Source organism: Cucurbita pepo, chromosome LG03 (genome assembly GCF_002806865.2).
Source record: "Cucurbita pepo subsp. pepo cultivar mu-cu-16 chromosome LG03, ASM280686v2, whole genome shotgun sequence".
NCBI classification, from domain to species: domain Eukaryota; kingdom Viridiplantae; phylum Streptophyta; class Magnoliopsida; order Cucurbitales; family Cucurbitaceae; genus Cucurbita; species Cucurbita pepo.
Window position 1 is genome coordinate 11,317,089 of NC_036640.1, and position 18,141 is coordinate 11,335,229.

Sequence of the window (18,141 nt, forward strand, 5' to 3'; positions counted from 1 at the left end):
TAATTTTTAAAAACAAATAAATCAAATACAATTTTTAGTTTATAAATTTTTAATATTAAATTTATATATACGTTACTTACTTTGTTTTAAAAAAATTAAAATTAGTTTGAAATTTAAATAGTTTCATAAAATTTGTTTATTGTTTGTTTATTTATTTATTTCGAGTAATAGTTCAAAGGTTAATAATCGCAAATAAATAAATAAATAATTTTATTATTTTTTTTCTGCATCATTTCTTCTTTTATCCTTCGCACCCTCCGCCGGGGCTGCCGCCGCCGCCATCGTGAGCATTGGAGCTCAACTATCTCTCTATCAGTTCTCTGACTAGCGAAAGAAAAAAGAAATTGAAACTAAAATTTGTCTCCATAGCTGCCGAAGACCGAGAGCTTCGTCTAGAAGAAGCAATGCCGGCTTCCGATTCAAGTTCTTGATGAGACTTGCGATATCAAGGTTCTACTTCTACTTCTACTACTCTTCCTTCTCCAAAATTTTCAGTTATATTTGTCCCTATCTGTTTCTCAAGAAAGCATTTCTGAAAACTTTCCACTTGTTTAATTGTTCTTTGCCGCTTCTTTTGATGATAATCAGGTGTATATGAGGCAGTAGCATTAACAACATCCTTACCTCCCACATTGGCAACAACGCCACGACAGTCCTCTATTATCGCCGTCGGATTTCGCTCTTTCACCGGTACTGCATTTTGATTGCGATTTCTCTTTCGTTTTTTAAGCCCTAGGTTACGATTACGACGTTCGTAATGTTCATTAAATTCAGAAAAATTGAATTAGCATTAGAAATCTAAGGGAATTAATTTCCCTTGTTATCTTCTTCACTCTCTGATGAATATTTTGACTGCTTAATATCCAAAATCTTCCTGCTGGCTTTAGATTTTAGACGAGAGTTCCATTAATCTTTCTATGTCGAATTTTGAGTTGCTGACGTCAGCCGTTGGTATGGTTCAGACTTCAGTAATATTTCAGAAGTGTTATATGAATCTGTAATTATTTACTTCAATTTAATCACTAATCTACGGCGTCCTCCTCAGGTCCAATCTACACTAAGAGAAAACTCATCATCGGGATCGGGAACGAGCTGAAGCTTTCTGCTACTTCTCGTCGGCGAGGGAAACCCGAGATTGGACCGATACCCTAGAGTCCCAGAAGGAGGAGAAGAAGAAATATGTCGTATCAGGGTTTCGGCAAGGCTTCAGGACCAAGCGCACCGCCGAAACTGCAACATTCTTTCGGAAATTCAGCAATTCCTGATTCAGTTTCTCCTTTACGCGCTTCTAGGTTATATTTTACTTCTTCCATTCATATATTTTACTGAGCTGCTTTGCTTCCAATGCCATATTACTGTTCTGTTGAGGGAAGATTTTGGCTTTGTCCTTCTAACGAACCTTTTCCCACCCTCTTTTGTGCTCTGCTGCAATAATGTATTTTTGTTTGTCATAATTTGCATTATAGTCAACATGAGGCATTCGGCAGTAGAGTTCAATCACATCCTATGGCTTTTCAAACCCCTGGTACTGCTTCAAGTCTTCATCATCAATACCATAGGTAAGAATGACTACGAATCTATAGCCCTTTTCTTTTTGAAAAAAAGATATACATGTAAAATGACTGCAAAGCCACACTTCAAGTTTCATTTGTGAAGTCTCTATTCGTTGTCAACTTTGGCCTTATGATGTGAGAAGGATGCAATGCAGGACGATGATGGGTTAATCATGACTAATGGCACTGATGAGCAGTTGAGCATTACTATCCAACGAAGATAATTTCTACAAAAAAGCACATCATAAACAAATAATGACAATATTCCAATCTCACCATCCATTATTTGAGTTCCAAAACAACAATAATATATTTCATTCAATCATTCTTTTTTATTAGCACCAGTGGCTAGAAACTTGATAGAACGTAGTTCCTTGGCTCTCTTGGTTGATTCATTATTACCTTTCGATTTTTGGTTCCCTTCCTAAATGTTGTTATGTTTTCCTATAAAAAGAAAACAAAGGGTGAAATTGATATTGGCTTTTGGTTGGAATTTAATTTCATGTGGAGTTCAACTTCTCTCCTCACCGAAATAATTTCATACGCGAACTATTAATTGCCTTAATGAAGCTATCTTTTGTTGGTAGGCCTGTTTCACCTTCCCCTATATTTGAGGAACAGCCAAAGGTGCGAGGAATGCTTCCCAACTCACAAGCTTATCAAGACCGAGCCCTTCCAGAAAGATCTCATGATCATGATACAAATATTCAAGCACCAAAAAGAACCAAATCTCCTGAGAAACCATTTGTGAATAATCTTCGGTCTGCACAGACTAATTTGTTAAGGTATGTTTGTCCAATGTCAGAACATTAAAAAGAGTTTGAGGGGTTGTTTGCAAACTGTTCTCTAAACCGTCTTATGTTATTCAGAGCAAAAATTCTGTATAAATGTTTTTGGATAATTGCTTTTTAAAAGTTGTTGTTCCCTCTTTTTATGGATTTTAATGAGCTACTTCAAACAAGAAATCAAAACGATAATTTGATGATTTTTTTATCATGAATGATTGTTGGCTTATTCTAGAATAAGATTTCAAATAGTATAGTTAATAACAAAATTGGTTATGATATTAATTTTTACTTTAAAATCAAGTTAATTTATCAAAGTAAAAATATAAGAATTAATAAAATACAATGAAATTACTCAGTGAAAAGTTTGTTTATCAACGAAAAGTTAAATTATAATCAATGAAAACTTCGTTTATTGTTAAAAAAATAAAATACAATGAAGTTACTCTCAGTCGAGCACACTTCGGTAATGATGCTATTAATGTTTTAAGGCTGAATTAGAAAAGATATATTACATGTCAACTTTTTTTTATTGAAATGTTTTTTTTAAAAAGAATTATGTACACGTTCTCCATCATTCTTGCTTTACCTTTTAATTAACTAAGAACTAAAGATATATAATATGTATATATGTCATTTTACGTTGCTTGCCAGGCCTTCTACCTCTCCTCCTAGACCATTTTCTTGGTCAAATACTCAAGAAGCTGTGGGCTCCATGAGGAATATTAATGCTGAATCCGTAGTTACTGAGCCCACTGGTGTCCTGGTTTCCAAAAGAACAAAATCGCCTACTTTATCATCATCAGATCAAGTCTCTGGTTGCAATTCTGATCCTACTCCTGATGACACTGAACGGTAAATTTTAACTGACCTTGTCCCAATATTCGGTAACTTGTGTTCTTCACTTTCAGTTTATTTTGCAATACTGTTTAAATTTTTTTCTATTGTTAGAGAAAGGTTAGCCAAGGCAAAGAGACTTGCGCGCTTCAAGGTGGAATTAGTTGAAGTTGCACATAGCAAATTGGGTAGTGTGGATGCAAGGGATAATTCAAATAGAAATGAACATTCAACAACAGAAAGGGACAAATGCATGTCAAATCAATCTTTGGAGTCATCAACAAATTTGGCTCAAGGGAATTCTATGCCTGATTATGAAGCTTTGGAATCTTCAAGCATAATAATTGGACTCTGCCCAGATATGTGTCCAGGTATTTTGCTAAACGTGATGGTGTGGTCAATTCAAATATATTTCCTTGAGATTTTGTCTTGCTTCAGGCAATGTTTTGAAAATGCAAGACACCCACGGTAAAAGGCAGGCTTGCTTGGAGATGAGAGGCATATAAATAATATCGTAGTGATGTAAGGTACATAATATAACAGAAGAAATATAGCTTTTCATTATAAAAATGTAATAGAAAAACTATAGTTGTATATAGCAAAAATAAGAATCAAGGATACAATACAACGTAAAAGGAGATGTATAATTAAGCATGAACTAGTTTAAATTTGGTGAAGTTCGCTGATATGCCCTTAAGACGACGACCTTTCTTCACATTAAAGAAAAATGTGATATGATGGTCACAAGGTATGATAATGCTCGTTATATAAATGTTAAACACAATTAGTGCCCTTGTCTTGTCTATTGGTGTGGGAGATCACTCTGGGGAGATTGAAAACCTTGGTTACACGTCCTCATTTTGGAAATTGAAATTTAAATATATTGCAGTCTTCTCATGAAGAGGAAACCTGAACTTAATATGTTTTTGATGATGTTGGATGTGGCTGTGAGGGAAGTTTAAAATGTACGTACTTTTTGTCATGTGAAAGAAGGTGTTAATGTGGTTTGGTATAAGATTGACCAACAAGGAATTTTGTAATCTTAAAGAAGTAACTTTGAATTCATATATTGAAAAAATAATTTTCTAATTGGGTCCAAGACTCGATGTTATTATTACTGTTATTGTTAATAAAATAGGACGCAATTTTACTTTCTTATGCAGAGTCAGAGAGGGCTGAGCGAGAAAGGAAAGGTGATCTCGACCATTATGAGAGGTTGGATGGGGATAGAAACCAAACTAGCAAATTGCTTGCAGTTAAGAAGGTATTCTTCTCGGTTCCTTTCACAAATGAAATACTCCATAAAATTTCTTGATTTGTCAGGATAATGACAAATTTCTCAATTGTTTTGCAGTATACCAGAACAGCTGAGCGGGAAGCTAGTCTTATAAGGCCCATGCCAGTTTTGCTGAAAACAATCGAATATTTGCTTGAGTTGTTAAGTCAACCTTATGATGAAAAGTTTTTAGGCATATATAACTTTTTATGGGATAGGATGCGAGCAATTCGCATGGATCTGAGAATGCAACATCTTTTTAATGAAAATGCCATTACGATGCTGGAACAAATGGTATGTTCTCGATGTAGTATCTTGTTTTGTTTACCTTACAATAGCCTTGCTAAATTGAAATATAATATTTATATATTTTTGTTTTGGCAAAATTGAGTTTTCTCATTGATTTGGTGAAGAGAAGTATACAAAATTTATAGCCGCCCTCCCAATATGAGTTTTGAAAAAAGAACCTCATATGGAATAAATTTCAGCGAGAATGTAATTACAAAACCACTTAAAAATGATAACCTAGTGGACTATGCAAAATTTATAAGCTGCAAGTGTCTTCCTATTGCGTTTTGTTTTCATTGAAAATTTAGAATTTCTTTTTTATTTAAACAATTTCAACGGGGCTGGTTAGTTGGTGTGGTGTCCCATGTGTAGGAGAGGTCCTGAAAGTCTACACCACTTGCTCCATTTTTGCCCCAGTACTACCGCCCTCTAGTCCGAAATTTTGTTTGCATTCAATTTGTTTGTGTCGGTTCATCTGCTAATTCCTTGGCTTATTTGATGTTTTTTGCCTTAAGTTTTGTGCAATAGAAAAAAAGAAAAAAAAAAGAAAAATCTTCGGTAATACTTGTACCATACAATTTATTTTATTGGTGGATCATTGTGTTAGAGACGAACCGGAAGATAACGAGAAGTCCTTTGATCATCTATGGGATGATATGGTGTTCTTTTTGTCTTTTTGTCTTTTCGACTCTTTTGTTATTTGTTATTATTCGCTTTCAATTTTTCAAACTGGTTGGAGTTCCTCTCCTGAGTGATATGCCTCAGTTTCTTATCAATCTTCTTTTATTTTTCTTTTTCTTTTTTTAAAGCCAAGTAGTCCAAAATATCATCTTAGCTGCATTCTTCCATAAGTGTAGCTTCTTAGAACTCAAGAACACAATTGTACCAGCCTATAGAACAAATCCTGTTCAAGTATGGTTGTTCCATAAGTGTAGTTTCTTTTGGGTTTTCTTTTTACCTCTTTCTGTGGGAGTCGGTGGCAGAGAGAGCAGTACGCTCACAGTGAGGGATGAACGAAAGCGATTCTTCTTTAGATCTTGTGTTTCAGGAAGGTAGGTTGAGATCGAGCAAGTTAGTAAGGCCAAATTGTCGAAAGTGAAATTCAACTTGGGGGTGGTTGCATGAACTAGAGATTATTTCAAAGAAATGGTACAGAAATCAGAGGAGAAAGTGTTCGTTAGAAGAAAATGAACCCCTGAGGCTTTGGTTTTGGCATGGGAACCTTTCAAAGGAAAAAAAGCCTCCACCTTCGTTTCAGAGGGGAAGGATACTAGTGGTTGGTGCTTGTTTAGAGATGCTTTAGGCAACTTCCTTCAAAAAGCAAATAGTGTCTCTCGCATAATTTTTTATAATTATGTTAAATGGAAACCTTTTGCCAATTCTATGACATACTGATATTTTACATTTTTATAGAAACTTTTTTAAAACTGTTTTTCGAGATTTTCTTCTATACATTGGGTGTGGTCTGATATTGATGCATCATACTTTGTTTGTTTGTATGGTATTGCAGGCTCCCATGGCCAAATGGACAGAAATCTATCTTAGAACCCTTAATGCTCATACTATGGATTGTTTAGTTATTCGTATGTCTAAAAGTTCCCTAATTTGTGTGATCTCAGATTCGTCTTCACATTATTGCAATGCACGAGTTATGCGAATTCTCAAAAGGAGAAGGATTTGCTGAGGGATTTGATGCTCACCTTAACATTGAACAAATGAACAAAACATCAGTAGAATTGTTTCAAATGTATGATGATCACAGAAAAAGAGGCATTATTGTGCCCTCTGAAAAAGAATTTCGAGGTTATTATGCACTTCTCAAGCTGGACAAACATCCTGGATATAAAGTAAGTCACATGGTTGAGAAGAAAATTCTACTATATAGATTTTGTTGTGTTACAGGCTGTGGAAGTAATTCAGTTCTTGTCAGGTTGAACCTGCAGAGCTCTCACTTGATCTTGCAAAGATGACTCCTGAGATGCGACAGACTGCAGAAGTCAAATTTGCCCGTGATGTTGCCAGGTAGTTTCCTCTAAAATTCTGATGTTGCTATTTTGTTTCCTATATATAAAAAAAAAAGAAGTTCTTCCATTATTCTACTAAATTCATTCTAATAATCTGATAGATTTTTATCTCCAGAGCTTGTAGGACAAGTAATTTTATTGCATTCTTTCGGCTTGTGAGGAAAGCAAGTTATTTACAAGCATGCTTAATGCATGCTCACTTTGCGAAGGTACATAATTATTCCTACTGTATAATTTTTGAGAAACGCAGATAAAATGTTCTGGAATTTTTTGTCCAAAAATATGTACGAACAATGCATTTGATGATTTGAATGTTAGTATTTTTTTTTTCTCTTTTTTCTAAAATGTTTTTGTATTTTTTTTGTAATTTTGAGAATGTCTTGATTGGATGATGATAGCATTGTCATAACTTTTTCCCCTCTCCTACATGTTTGATTTAACGTATGCCTGCCCCCTCCCAAACAACTGACGAGGGTCCTCGTTGGGGAAAGAACCTAAGAGAAATAGTTGGGGTGTCAAAGAAGCAGGCTATCGAATATCAAGATGAGAGATTTTAGTTATATATACTCATTCAAATAAGTACCGAACTTTGGCCTTTCACTTGCTCCAGCTAGAACCAAGAAATGAGAAAGAAATTTGGACCTGAATTGATTTATTATGATATGAGCTACTTTGAGTTTGGTATTATGAGTTGATACAGATGTAACCGTGGAAACAGATTTTTGATGATCGACAAATTGTAGAACTAGTATCATTTAGTAATAATATGTTGTTTCTTTTGTTCATTATATCTTTTTGAGCTGTGTGGATTTTCTACTCATGGAAGAACATTATTGAATTTTAAGGTTTGTCAAGATATTTTATTCAGAATTTTGATTATTGAAGACCGATATTTGTAGCAGTTAAGAGTAGTTGCTTCTGTTTTCAATACGAAATTATTTCATTTTTTTTGGTTCGAAGGATTTGTTTAAGTCAGCACTTTTCTGCTTATGAAAACTTCTTTCTATGATTATGTAGTTTTCAATGCTAGATTGTTTTGCCCAAGGCCATAAGAACATTTTTACTTGTGATATTTTTATCTTTATTTTTTTGCAACGTACTTGTTGCCCTTTATTTCTGTAAATAATTTTTATTAGTTAAGGACTTACTGTGAAAAATTTTAGAGGTCACCATAAAAGGTCATGCAATTTTGACTCAGCAGAAATTTTCATTTCCTGTCTTTTTTTCTTATTAATAATGTACAACTAAACTAAACCAAGACGAAGTTGTTCTATTATTAACATGTTGATCTTTCTTATCAGTTGCGAACGCAGGCTCTTGCATCATTGCACTCTGGTGTTCAGAATAACCAAGGACTACCAATTTCTCATGTCCGTAAGTGGATTGGGATGGAGGTATTATTTCCTTCCGCTTGATGCAGCTAAGATCCTATCATTTTGGCAAAAATGAGGTGTTTTTTTGTCTCTGATTATGTTTTGCAATTGTTCAATCATTGATATCAGGAAGAAGATATTGAAGGCCTTTTAGAATATCATGGTTTTTCGATTAAGGTATTTGAAGAGCCTTATATGGTTCGAGAAGGTCCATTTCTTAATAGTGACAAGGACTTTGCTACCAAGTGTTCAAAACTTGTTCACATGAAGAGGTCAGGAATGATAGTAACCGATGTCTCACCGAAGAGTAGAAATGAATACTTGATCACTGGTGCTACTAAACAGACCCCATTGACATGGAAGAGTAAAAATGAGTACTTGAGCACTAGTGCTATTAAACAGATTCCTTCGAAAATGACTAAGAAGCAACTACCGATATTTTCTTTTGAAAAGATTAGTTCTCCCCGTCCTGTATCAACTGAAAAAGAAAAAGAAAGTTCCGTGCATGAAATAGATGAAGACATGGTCGAATTTGATGATCCGCTGATTCCAATTGATCCCAAGCAAGTGCAACCAATGCAACCAATGATTGAAACATCAGAAGTTGGTCAATTGCATGAATATAACCATGGGGTGAATGGTGCTCTCCTTCTACAGTCTGGTCCCAGATCATGTGAACCATTGAGGACTGAAGTTAAATTTGTAGGCAATCAAGGTTATGATGGTGTTCTCGTGACCTCTCCAGTTAGAAACATTTCTACTGGAATGGGAATGTCTTTACCACTTGTATCAGATGCACCGCCTCAAAAGATATCTGTTTGTGGATATAATGGTAATGCAATTGGAAGCGTCGAACCACAGAGCATAGTCAACAATATGATGGAAGATGAAGAAATTTTGTATGCTACTCAGGAAAATAAACATGATATTGTTACAGAAGGTTGTCCGGATGAAGAAATTGCAGATGCAAGACTCAAATTGATCTTAAGGTCGTCAGACTTACTTTTGGTAGGTGTTTGAAGGCTATTTTGTTCTGTATGCTAACTCACCTTTTGGGTTTCTCATTCCAGGTTATGGAGGCGCCGAGCTGTAAAGAGAAAACAATTACGTGAACAAAGATTATTAGCCGCTAAAGCTGCATTTGATACATTGTCTGTGGGACCACCAGTCCAATTGAAAAACCATGTAAGGTTGACAAGTACATGAAATCCTCATTATGTCTTTGCATTTACTTCATAATCCATTATTTCTTTCCTGTTTCCTAGGTGTACTGCTCAGTTCTGTTCGGTTTTGAACAAAAGTGATAACCTAACCAAGTCCTATGGTTTAGCCGAAAAGCATTTTCTTTTCTCTCAAGATTGATCTAAATCAAGTTGAATCTGTTTGGTTCAATATGGGTTTGGTTTTTGTTTGAACCAGTAAGCCCAGTCTTGTTGCCAGTCATTATGAAACAGGTTCATGAGTAATCGGCAATTTGATAGATGGTTTGCTGGGGTGGCGCAATCCGGGCCTAGGATATGAGGTCTGGGAGGGTTGGATGAAAACTTATTTATTATATGGCTCAGATCATTTTTTTTAAACTTAAAAATAATAATAATAATAATTAAAAAAAAAAAAAAAAAAAAACCCAAATGGCTCTGAACAAAATATTATGGTCCTTTCTTTCTTTCTTTCTTTTTCTTTAATAAAAAAACTAAACCAAGAAAACTACTGAATACAATAGAAGAAGGGTTGAAGCAGCCAATTTGGTTTAGTTTAGTTTTCTGGTGTCCTTGGTTTTCTGCACACTCGTAATTATTTCATGTGTTCCAACAGTTCTAAAGGAAAAAGAAGGCAATTGAACCCTTATTCTCCATTACATGTCGAACTCTTGAATTTCTTGTGTAATGTTTAGCTCGATTTTTGTTTATTGTTTACTTGTATTGAATATAGCAACTAACGTCCTAATCTTATGAATGAGGAATGCACTTTTAAAGATGTTTCTTTCATTTTTATTGTAGAAAATTAGAAGTGTTGGTGTTTTCGACATTGATCACATCCTGAGAGAAAGATGGAAAAGGCAGAAACTGTCATGCTCCGTAGTTAATGTTTCAGAAGTAGTAGCTAGCAGTTTGAGCGGAAAGAATGTGGATGGGAAGTGCATTTGCTGGAAACTTGTTGTCTGCTCTCAGATGGACAGTGCTGGTGATCTCGTTCAGGGTACAGGAGATTCTCATATTTCAGCAGGTTCCTGGTTGCTTTCGAAGCTCATGCCCTCGGAGGCTAATGATCTAGTTTTCTCATCTTCTTTTCTTTCCATTTGGAAGAGTTGGCTTTCAGGAAAAACGGGTGTGGACTCAAGTTGTTTCTTATCCGTAGTTAAACATGCAAATTTTGATAATCTTCCAGAGACTGTGAGGGGGGCAAGTGCTATCTTATTTGTTGCAACTCAGAGCACCACTCTGGATCTTCAAAGAGTCCAACTCCACAAGCTGCTGTTGTCAATACCTTCTGGTTCTTGTTTGCCCCTTCTGATTCTGAGTGATTTACATGATGAGGCCTCTGCATCATCCATGCTGGTGAACAAACTCGGCTTATATGATATCGATAAATCAAGGATATGCAGTTTTCAGGTCGTTTCACTCTTAGATAACCCTCATTTGAGGCACTTGGGGTTTTTCAGCGATGAGAAACTCAAGGGAGGATTGAAGTGGCTGGCAAATGAATCACCATCACAACCTGTTCTGCACCGCGTCAAAGTGCTTGACCTAATTATTACCCACTTAGATTTGTCTATGGAGATGCTTGATTCTATGAATGAAAAAGACGTTTCTCCGAACCAATGTATCTCAGCATTTAACCTAGCCTTGGATCAGTCACTTGCGGATATTACAGCTGCTGTTAAGGCAAATCCTTCAAACTGGCCTTGCCCCGAGATAGCTTCGTTGGCGTCTTGTAATGAGCATGGAATTATAACCGATGCGTTGCCTCCTGTAGGATGGAGTTCGGCAGAAAACGTCGAACCACTTAAGAAGGCTTTGATGGACCTTAAGCTTCCAACTTTTCCTGATATATCATGGTTGACCAAAGGCTCAAATATGGCAAAAGAGATACCTACCTTAAGAGATAACCTAGAAAATTGCTTGAGTTGTTATCTGACTCAAACTAGTAAGATCATGGAACAACAACTTGCAATGGAAGAGTCTCATATTATGCTCCAAAAATGTGCTAAACTTGAGCTCCATAAGTTCTGCTATTTCATCGTTCCACATTGGGTGAAGATTTTTAGACGGATTTCCAATTGGAGGCTGAGGTATTTTGCTGGCAGGTCCTCTTATGTTAATATTGTGGATTGCTGCCATGGAGCATCTGTAGTGAGTAGCGTTAGGCTTGAAAGTAGGGAACCTCCATCTTATACTCCTAACCAACCACTTTTAGATGAAGTGATTGAAGTAGCTTGCAGTTCCCTCTCAATTGATGAGGGGAGACCATTGTCAGAAGCTCACCAGCCTCTTGCTGCCATAACGTCAAATAGTAGGCCTCGTGAGCTTGTCGTTACAACAATAAATTTTGCCGATGATGGTAGCAACAACACCCGACAGGTCGGTTTTGTTAGTTCTGACAGTATTGTGCCTAATTCGGGTCGGGAACTAAATTGTACAGGTAAAGAACTTGTTGCCAGTGACACAAGGTATTCAGAAGCAGCAAGACTAAAAAAGCTGTTGGATCAGTGTGACAAACGACAGGATGCCATAGAAAAAGTATTGTCTATTTATTACTAATCCTACCTTTCATTTTGTTTATGTAAATTTTTTCCAATAGTATGATTGATGATGTAGAATTTTGTGAGGAAATGTTGTACGGCACTTTGTAAGAACTTTCTCATACTGTGTTGATGCATATTGATGTATACTTTAAGATTTAGAATCAATGAAATCAATCCTTATTTTTCTACATAATGATACTTTATCTACCTATTTAGTCCTAAGAGGTACTCATATTCATGTTAAATTCCATGTCTATGTTTAAACATTCAGTTCTTATAGTGTGTTAGCCTTCTTTCTTCCATTTTTGATTCCTTCTAAGTTGTTCTATGATGCATTTAGTTAAATCACGAATGTCTCAAGTCTATTATGAACTGAACTGAATGTCTCATGAACTCCACGAGAATGTAAATAAGGGGATTTTGATCAAGTAAATACCATTGAAACTAGTTTAGATATTTTGGTGAATTCGCCAAAGTTATATCATTGAGAGAGGTTTTCAGTAGAAAACTCTTATGGTTTGGTTTTACAATATTAAGAATCACCACTCTCTTCAACAACCAACTGCCCATTTTCAATGGGTTTGTTTAGTAGTATCGCTATTAAGAAATGGACCTTCTCGAACCATATGAGGCTCTTTAAACACCTTAACCAAACATCATGATACTCTAAAAGGCCTTCAATACCTAATATCAATAATTGAACAAATGCAAAATATAATCATAAACAAAAAAATCTGCAAGCCTCCACTATTCAGACTTTCAGCATTTGTTTATAAGGACAAAGACATGTTTGGGCACTTCAACACCGTATGTCAAGTCATTTGACAAAACAAGACCAACTCTTTAGACAATAGTAGGCTGGCTAAGGCTGGACATCTAAAACAACATCCGAACTGCTGTAGACAATATTTCTTTAAGACATGCTACCAGCTACGATAAGAATCCATTCCTTTAATTCATGTGTGTTTGGAGCTTTTCAATAATAATATAAATCACCAACCAGACATTCAGAGCAACACATTTTCATGTAAAAGTTAAGAATGCGGTCAAGAATCTCTGTACAATATCATCATATATACAAAGTTCAGGAGAAGGCCTTCATAAACCACCCAGAGAATATGAGGAATCTAAGAAACCAAACCAAACCATCATGTCGATTTCCTTCTCTCTGAATTCCATTCAATGAGAAACACCGTCGATTTATCATCGTTGCCACCATTTCCGAGTGTACAATAATTTTGTTAGCTTTAGCTTGGAGCAACTCTCAGATAGAGAGACAGCAATATGTTCTTCCTTGGACATACATATTCTTGTGGTTAGAAGGACTGACGACTAGCAACATTGACGATAAGATATCTTTGTTACAAGCGAAACGAGCATATGTTTTAGCAGCGAGGGGAAGGCATACTCCCCATTAACCCACTTCCTGTTACCAAACACAATAATATTATATGAAGTTTCCTAGAAATACACTACAAGAATTATAAAAGACAACTGCAAGAAACATGACAGGTTGTTAAGCTTGAACAACTTGACAAGAAGGTATGGAATGGTTTTAAAAGCTTTTATACCAAAAAGAGATCAAAATACTCACCACTTCCAATGGTCGGTACTGCGTCAGAGATGGAACAGCAATTGCTGTGTTCCTGTTCATCAAGCCCACATGCTGAGAGACCTGTGGATCTGAGAAATCACTTCTAATGGAGCAAAAGGCCTCCGAGCTTCCCCACTCTGAACTTGCATGGCTTATGCGGAGTCCATTCTGCCCAACAATTGCAGCAGCGCCTGACTGCAACAATTAGGATAAAGTTTAAACCAAAAGAATAAGAAATTTGTATACAACAATTGGGATGAAGAAGAGGAAAACATGATTAATACTATATGGAAAGTACCTTACTACAACAATAAGGATGAAGAAGAAAATTTTATATAGCTAATTTTGGTCCTCATAAATACCAGAGTGGGAAACATGATTAAAACTATGATTAATTCACATGAAGTTTACACCAAAAAGGAAAAAAAATCACAGAAGTAGTTCTAATCTTCACAAGTACTAAAAATGAGGGAAACATGATTAGTACTGCATGGAAAATTACGTGATTGCAACAATTAAGATGAAGATTAAACAAAAAAGATAAGAAATTTTCGCACAACTTTAGTCCTCCAAGTACCAAGAAGAGGAACATGAATAGAACAATATGAACATGTACCTAACAACAACAATTAAAATGAAGTTTAGACCCAATGGATGAGCTATTTTAGTCCTCATAAGTACCAAAAAAACAAGAGGGAAATGTGATAATACTCAAAACCAAAAAGATAAGAAAATTTCAATCTTCATAAGTACCAAAGGAAAGGGAAACCAAAAGGATATAGCGTAGTTGATTACAACAATTAGGATGAGGTTTAAACCAAAAGGATAATAAACTTTCACACAGTTAATTTTAGTCCTCGTAAATACCAAAGAAGAGGAAAAAATGAACAGCATTGCATGGAAGAGTACCTAATTACAGCAATAGGATGAAGCTTAAACCAAAAGGATAAGAAAATTTCACTTGGCTAATTTAGGCCCTCTTTTACGTACCAAAGAAGAGGGCAACATGACTAGTACTACATGAAACAGTGTCATAACTCGAAACCAACTTTTCACAGTCTTGAATTATTGGCCATTGGACAATTCACCACTCTAGTTTCAATTCACCACTCGAAACCCAATCACGCACAATATTCAGTGACATATCCCCCTCACTAGTACAGAGGCTAACAAAGCTCCACAATTGCAAAAGAAACAAATAACTAAAAATAAGAGCGATGGAACGGATATGGACAGAATTTCATACACTAGAGAAGCCTTTGATGTGAACGATGATGATTGTTATATCATCTGTCCGGTTCTCATGATCCAGCCATAGCTTATATGATTCTCCAGCAATAGCTGAGCATGCATCCCGTGGATCGGTATACCTTGCAGCCTAAGTGAAGATTTTGTTAAAGAATAATTGGCAAGGAACTGATTTGGAATCAGAAAGTTCATAATAAAATGTGAAGTCCATTCAAGATTTCAGATAGGCACTGTACCATATCAACAACAGCTTGGCTCGTAAGGAACTCGAAAACTCCATCGCTTGCAACGACAAAGAAAAGATGGTTTTGAGTCAGCTCAACTACTGAAACCTCAGGGACAGCAGTGACACCAATCTTCTCCGCTGCACTGTCTCCTACGCTCCGTGTAAATGCAGTACCAGGGTACAAGCTATCAGGAAACCACAATCGAGGAGGATCATTTCCCTCGGTCTCCTCATCACCCCATACTTGAATATCCGGATCTTTAAGCCCTTCAATTTGATCAATGGTCAACACCCTAGCCCCGGCCAGCTTTACTCTCTCGCACTCATCCTTCCTAAATGGTGTTTGATCATGGGACATATCCTCGGCAACAATTCGATTCCCAACTCTAACAGCCATTACTGCCCTCGAATCGCCCACATTGGCAACGTAAAGGGTATTCCCAAGAACAAGAGCAGTAATGGCTGTAGTGCCGCTCATGGAATCATCAATATCACTACTACGCAATTCATCATTTAAGGTCAAAAATGCCGAATTATAAGCTTTAACAGGATCTTCCAACAATTTAGAATCGTTACATAGTATTTGCACAATCTTCTCCTTAACGAAATTAGAACACAGCGATCCGAATTGACCATGGCCATCAAAGACACCAAATAAATGGATATTCGGATTACCTCGCATTTGTGTACTAACACAGAAGCTGTCTTGGTTTTCTTTATCAGGGGAATCAGGGTAGTAGCCGCGCTGGGTCAGGAGCGAGTACTCCAAACGGAAGTTATGAGAAGGCACACGAACAGACTCCAATAACCTTCCCGTTAGTACATGTTTTCCTTCTAAACTACACGGCGGAGCATCGCAGGATTGGGTCATATCGCCGTCAGAAGGCCGCGGGTAGCGACTGGAAGTTAAACACTTTCCAAGAACACAACCCATGGATTCCAATGCAAACAAATCGAAAAAGAAACTACGGCTACCGATGGATTATAATGCCGATGAAGAAATCGCAAATCAAAGGACCGAGAACTTTATTCTGCGTCGCCGACGTTCATCCGTGAAGCCTCAGTGTCATAGAAACCTCTCCCAAGAACCAAATTCGTGCAAGAACGAGTTTCTTGCAAGAAAACCTCTTCTAAGATTCTCATTGTTCAAGAACCAAATTTCTGTATTAATAAATAATAATAATAATAATAATAATAATAATAATAATAATAATACAACTGTGTGTATACAGAGACTAAGATTATATTCTCTATTTCCGTCTAAATTTTTATCAAACCTAATATAAATATATTAATATATATCGAAACTAAAATATAATAAATGTACTTGAAAAATATTCATATAAATAAAATAAAAAATAAATATATTTCAGTTCAGAACAGCAACTTAACATATTAATAATAATTAATAATAAAATCATGACATTAGAATAATAATTAATTATTATTATTTTATTATTATTCACAAGCTTATAATATAAGATAAGGTCCTTAATTATAGAAGAGTAAAGGCAATGAGATTAAACTATGTACAAGAATTGAATATTCCTCTTAGCTTATTCTTTCATTACCCCATTTTCTTCCTTTCCAATTTTTTATTCTTTAGCAAGCAATTAATATCATATATAAATACACGTTTTTGCTCGTTACACAGCATTGTCAATTTAGATTTTTCCTCTCACCGACGTGGGATCTCACAATCTCACTGCCTTCAGAACCCAGTGTCCTTGTTGACACACCACCCGGCGTCTGACTCTAACATCATTTGTAACCATTCATGCCCACCATTAATCAATGTTGTCTACCTTGACCCGTTACATATTGTCATTAGCCTCACCGTGTGTGGTCCCGATCAAAATCAAAACCCTTTTCTTTTATTTATTTAATTTTGTGTGGCTTTAAGTTTTGGAAGCTTCTCATTGTCTTATTTTGAAGAGAGAGAGATTGAGGTATTTATTTCAATGAGGTTGGGGGACCAAAAGTGTCATGCACATTGACCAAAATGACCCACCAAGATTCTCCTCAATTTTCCTTTTTTTTTTTTTTTTTTAATAAATATTATTATTATTGTTCCAAATCTTTTTCCAATGTTCTTTCTATTATTTATTAAAAGTAATCCCTTTTTTAATTAACCAATCATTATTATGCACATGTTTTTATCATTTTTAATAATAATGTTAAATAATTGTATTATTTAGTTTAAAGTAATCTCATCTTAATTATTATATAACAAGAAAAGAAATATTATTTCATTTTTAATTTTATTTGTAACTCCATATATATTGTTTGTAATTGAAATTACTTTTTTACCCTTGAGGTAATTCTTTTTTTTTTGTTTAAATAACCATTTTGAGGTTATTGAATTTCAAATATAGGGGGAAAATATTTTTAAAAAATAAATAATAAATCTATGGTTTCAAATAAAAGAGGAAAATAAATTTTTTTTTTTTTAAAAAAAAAAAAAACTATATATTTGCAATAAACGAGACGTGGGTGATATGATTTGATTTGATCTTATAAGTGGAAGGACGTTTTTGTCATTTTGCAATTTTCAGAGACAATGTCAGCTGTGAAAAGAGTATAATAGAGGGAAAAAAAATACATTTTTGTCCCTATATATTGAAATTGTTTTATTTTTAGATTTTAAAATGTTTCTTTTTTATTTTTCTAAGTAAAAATATTAGATATTTTTTAAACCAAAATAATAGTAATAATTTTTTTTTAATTTTTTAAAAGTTTAAAAATATTATTAAAATTTTTGAAAATTTATGATATTCTTATTTTCATTAATTTAGCCTAAAATTAAAAATCATTCAGCTATGACTTCTTTTATGGGCCGTATTGGGCTTGGTATGAGTTGGGCCGGCATTGTCTGAGATGGGTTAAATTATGTGGGCTGATGGCCCAACGGATCTTTGAACTTACCATATAGGCCCACAATTGCCGATGTTTCAGTCATTGGTTGCGTTACTCTAAAAATCGTTTAATTATTTTATTATTAAAAAAAACAATAAAAAGTATTCAATAATTCACCTTGAATTATTATTGTTTATTTAATAATTATATAACTTTTATATATCTTTTAGGAAATAAAATTATTTAATAGAAAAAAAGCTTGAGGTTATTTATGAATTATAATAACTACGAATGAAAGAAAATATATTGTATTAAAATGAAAATTTTTTAAAATAT

The 18,141-nt window shown here is 35.0% G+C and overlaps 2 protein-coding genes across 2 annotated transcripts; one reads left to right on the plus strand and one right to left on the minus strand.

Annotated features, from left to right (window-relative positions):
• Nucleotides 1-229: 229 nt before the first annotated feature.
• LOC111789662 (SAC3 family protein B) lies at nucleotides 230-12,070 on the plus strand. The gene is made up of 16 exons (XM_023670300.1): nucleotides 230-450; nucleotides 589-690; nucleotides 1,046-1,292; nucleotides 1,467-1,559; nucleotides 2,141-2,338; nucleotides 2,993-3,193; nucleotides 3,290-3,546; nucleotides 4,339-4,439; nucleotides 4,530-4,745; nucleotides 6,359-6,586; nucleotides 6,670-6,761; nucleotides 6,879-6,972; nucleotides 8,065-8,157; nucleotides 8,266-9,125; nucleotides 9,207-9,321; nucleotides 10,137-12,070. The coding sequence occupies exons 3-16, from the start codon at nucleotides 1,180-1,182 to the stop codon at nucleotides 11,895-11,897; spliced, it is 4,422 nt and encodes a 1,473-aa protein (XP_023526068.1). The 5' UTR covers nucleotides 230-450; nucleotides 589-690; nucleotides 1,046-1,179; the 3' UTR covers nucleotides 11,898-12,070.
• Nucleotides 12,071-12,812: 742 nt separating this feature from the next.
• LOC111789663 (probable protein phosphatase 2C 35) lies at nucleotides 12,813-16,075 on the minus strand. The gene is made up of 4 exons (XM_023670301.1): nucleotides 14,960-16,075; nucleotides 14,722-14,853; nucleotides 13,476-13,670; nucleotides 12,813-13,307 (listed from the first exon to the last, which is right to left on the minus strand). The coding sequence occupies exons 1-4, from the start codon at nucleotides 15,881-15,883 to the stop codon at nucleotides 13,296-13,298; spliced, it is 1,263 nt and encodes a 420-aa protein (XP_023526069.1). The 5' UTR covers nucleotides 15,884-16,075; the 3' UTR covers nucleotides 12,813-13,295.
• Nucleotides 16,076-18,141: the final 2,066 nt, after the last annotated feature.

Bases quoted from the DNA above. Each gene is read 5' to 3' on its own strand.
- LOC111789662 (XM_023670300.1), top strand. From the start codon at position 1,180: ATGTCGTATCAGGGTTTCGGCAAGGCTTCAGGACCAAGCGCACCGCCG. The intron at 2,339-2,992 runs GTATGTTTGTCC...GTTGCTTGCCAG, and splicing joins GCACAGACTAATTTGTTAAG to GCCTTCTACCTCTCCTCCTA. The intron at 4,746-6,358 runs GTATGTTCTCGA...GTGTGATCTCAG, and splicing joins TTACGATGCTGGAACAAATG to ATTCGTCTTCACATTATTGC.
- LOC111789663 (XM_023670301.1), bottom strand. From the start codon at position 15,883: ATGGGTTGTGTTCTTGGAAAGTGTTTAACTTCCAGTCGCTACCCGCGG. The intron at 14,854-14,959 runs GTACAGTGCCTA...ATCTTCACTTAG, and splicing joins GCCAAGCTGTTGTTGATATG to GCTGCAAGGTATACCGATCC. The intron at 13,671-14,721 runs GTATGAAATTCT...TAATTGTTGCAG, and splicing joins ACATCAAAGGCTTCTCTAGT to TCAGGCGCTGCTGCAATTGT.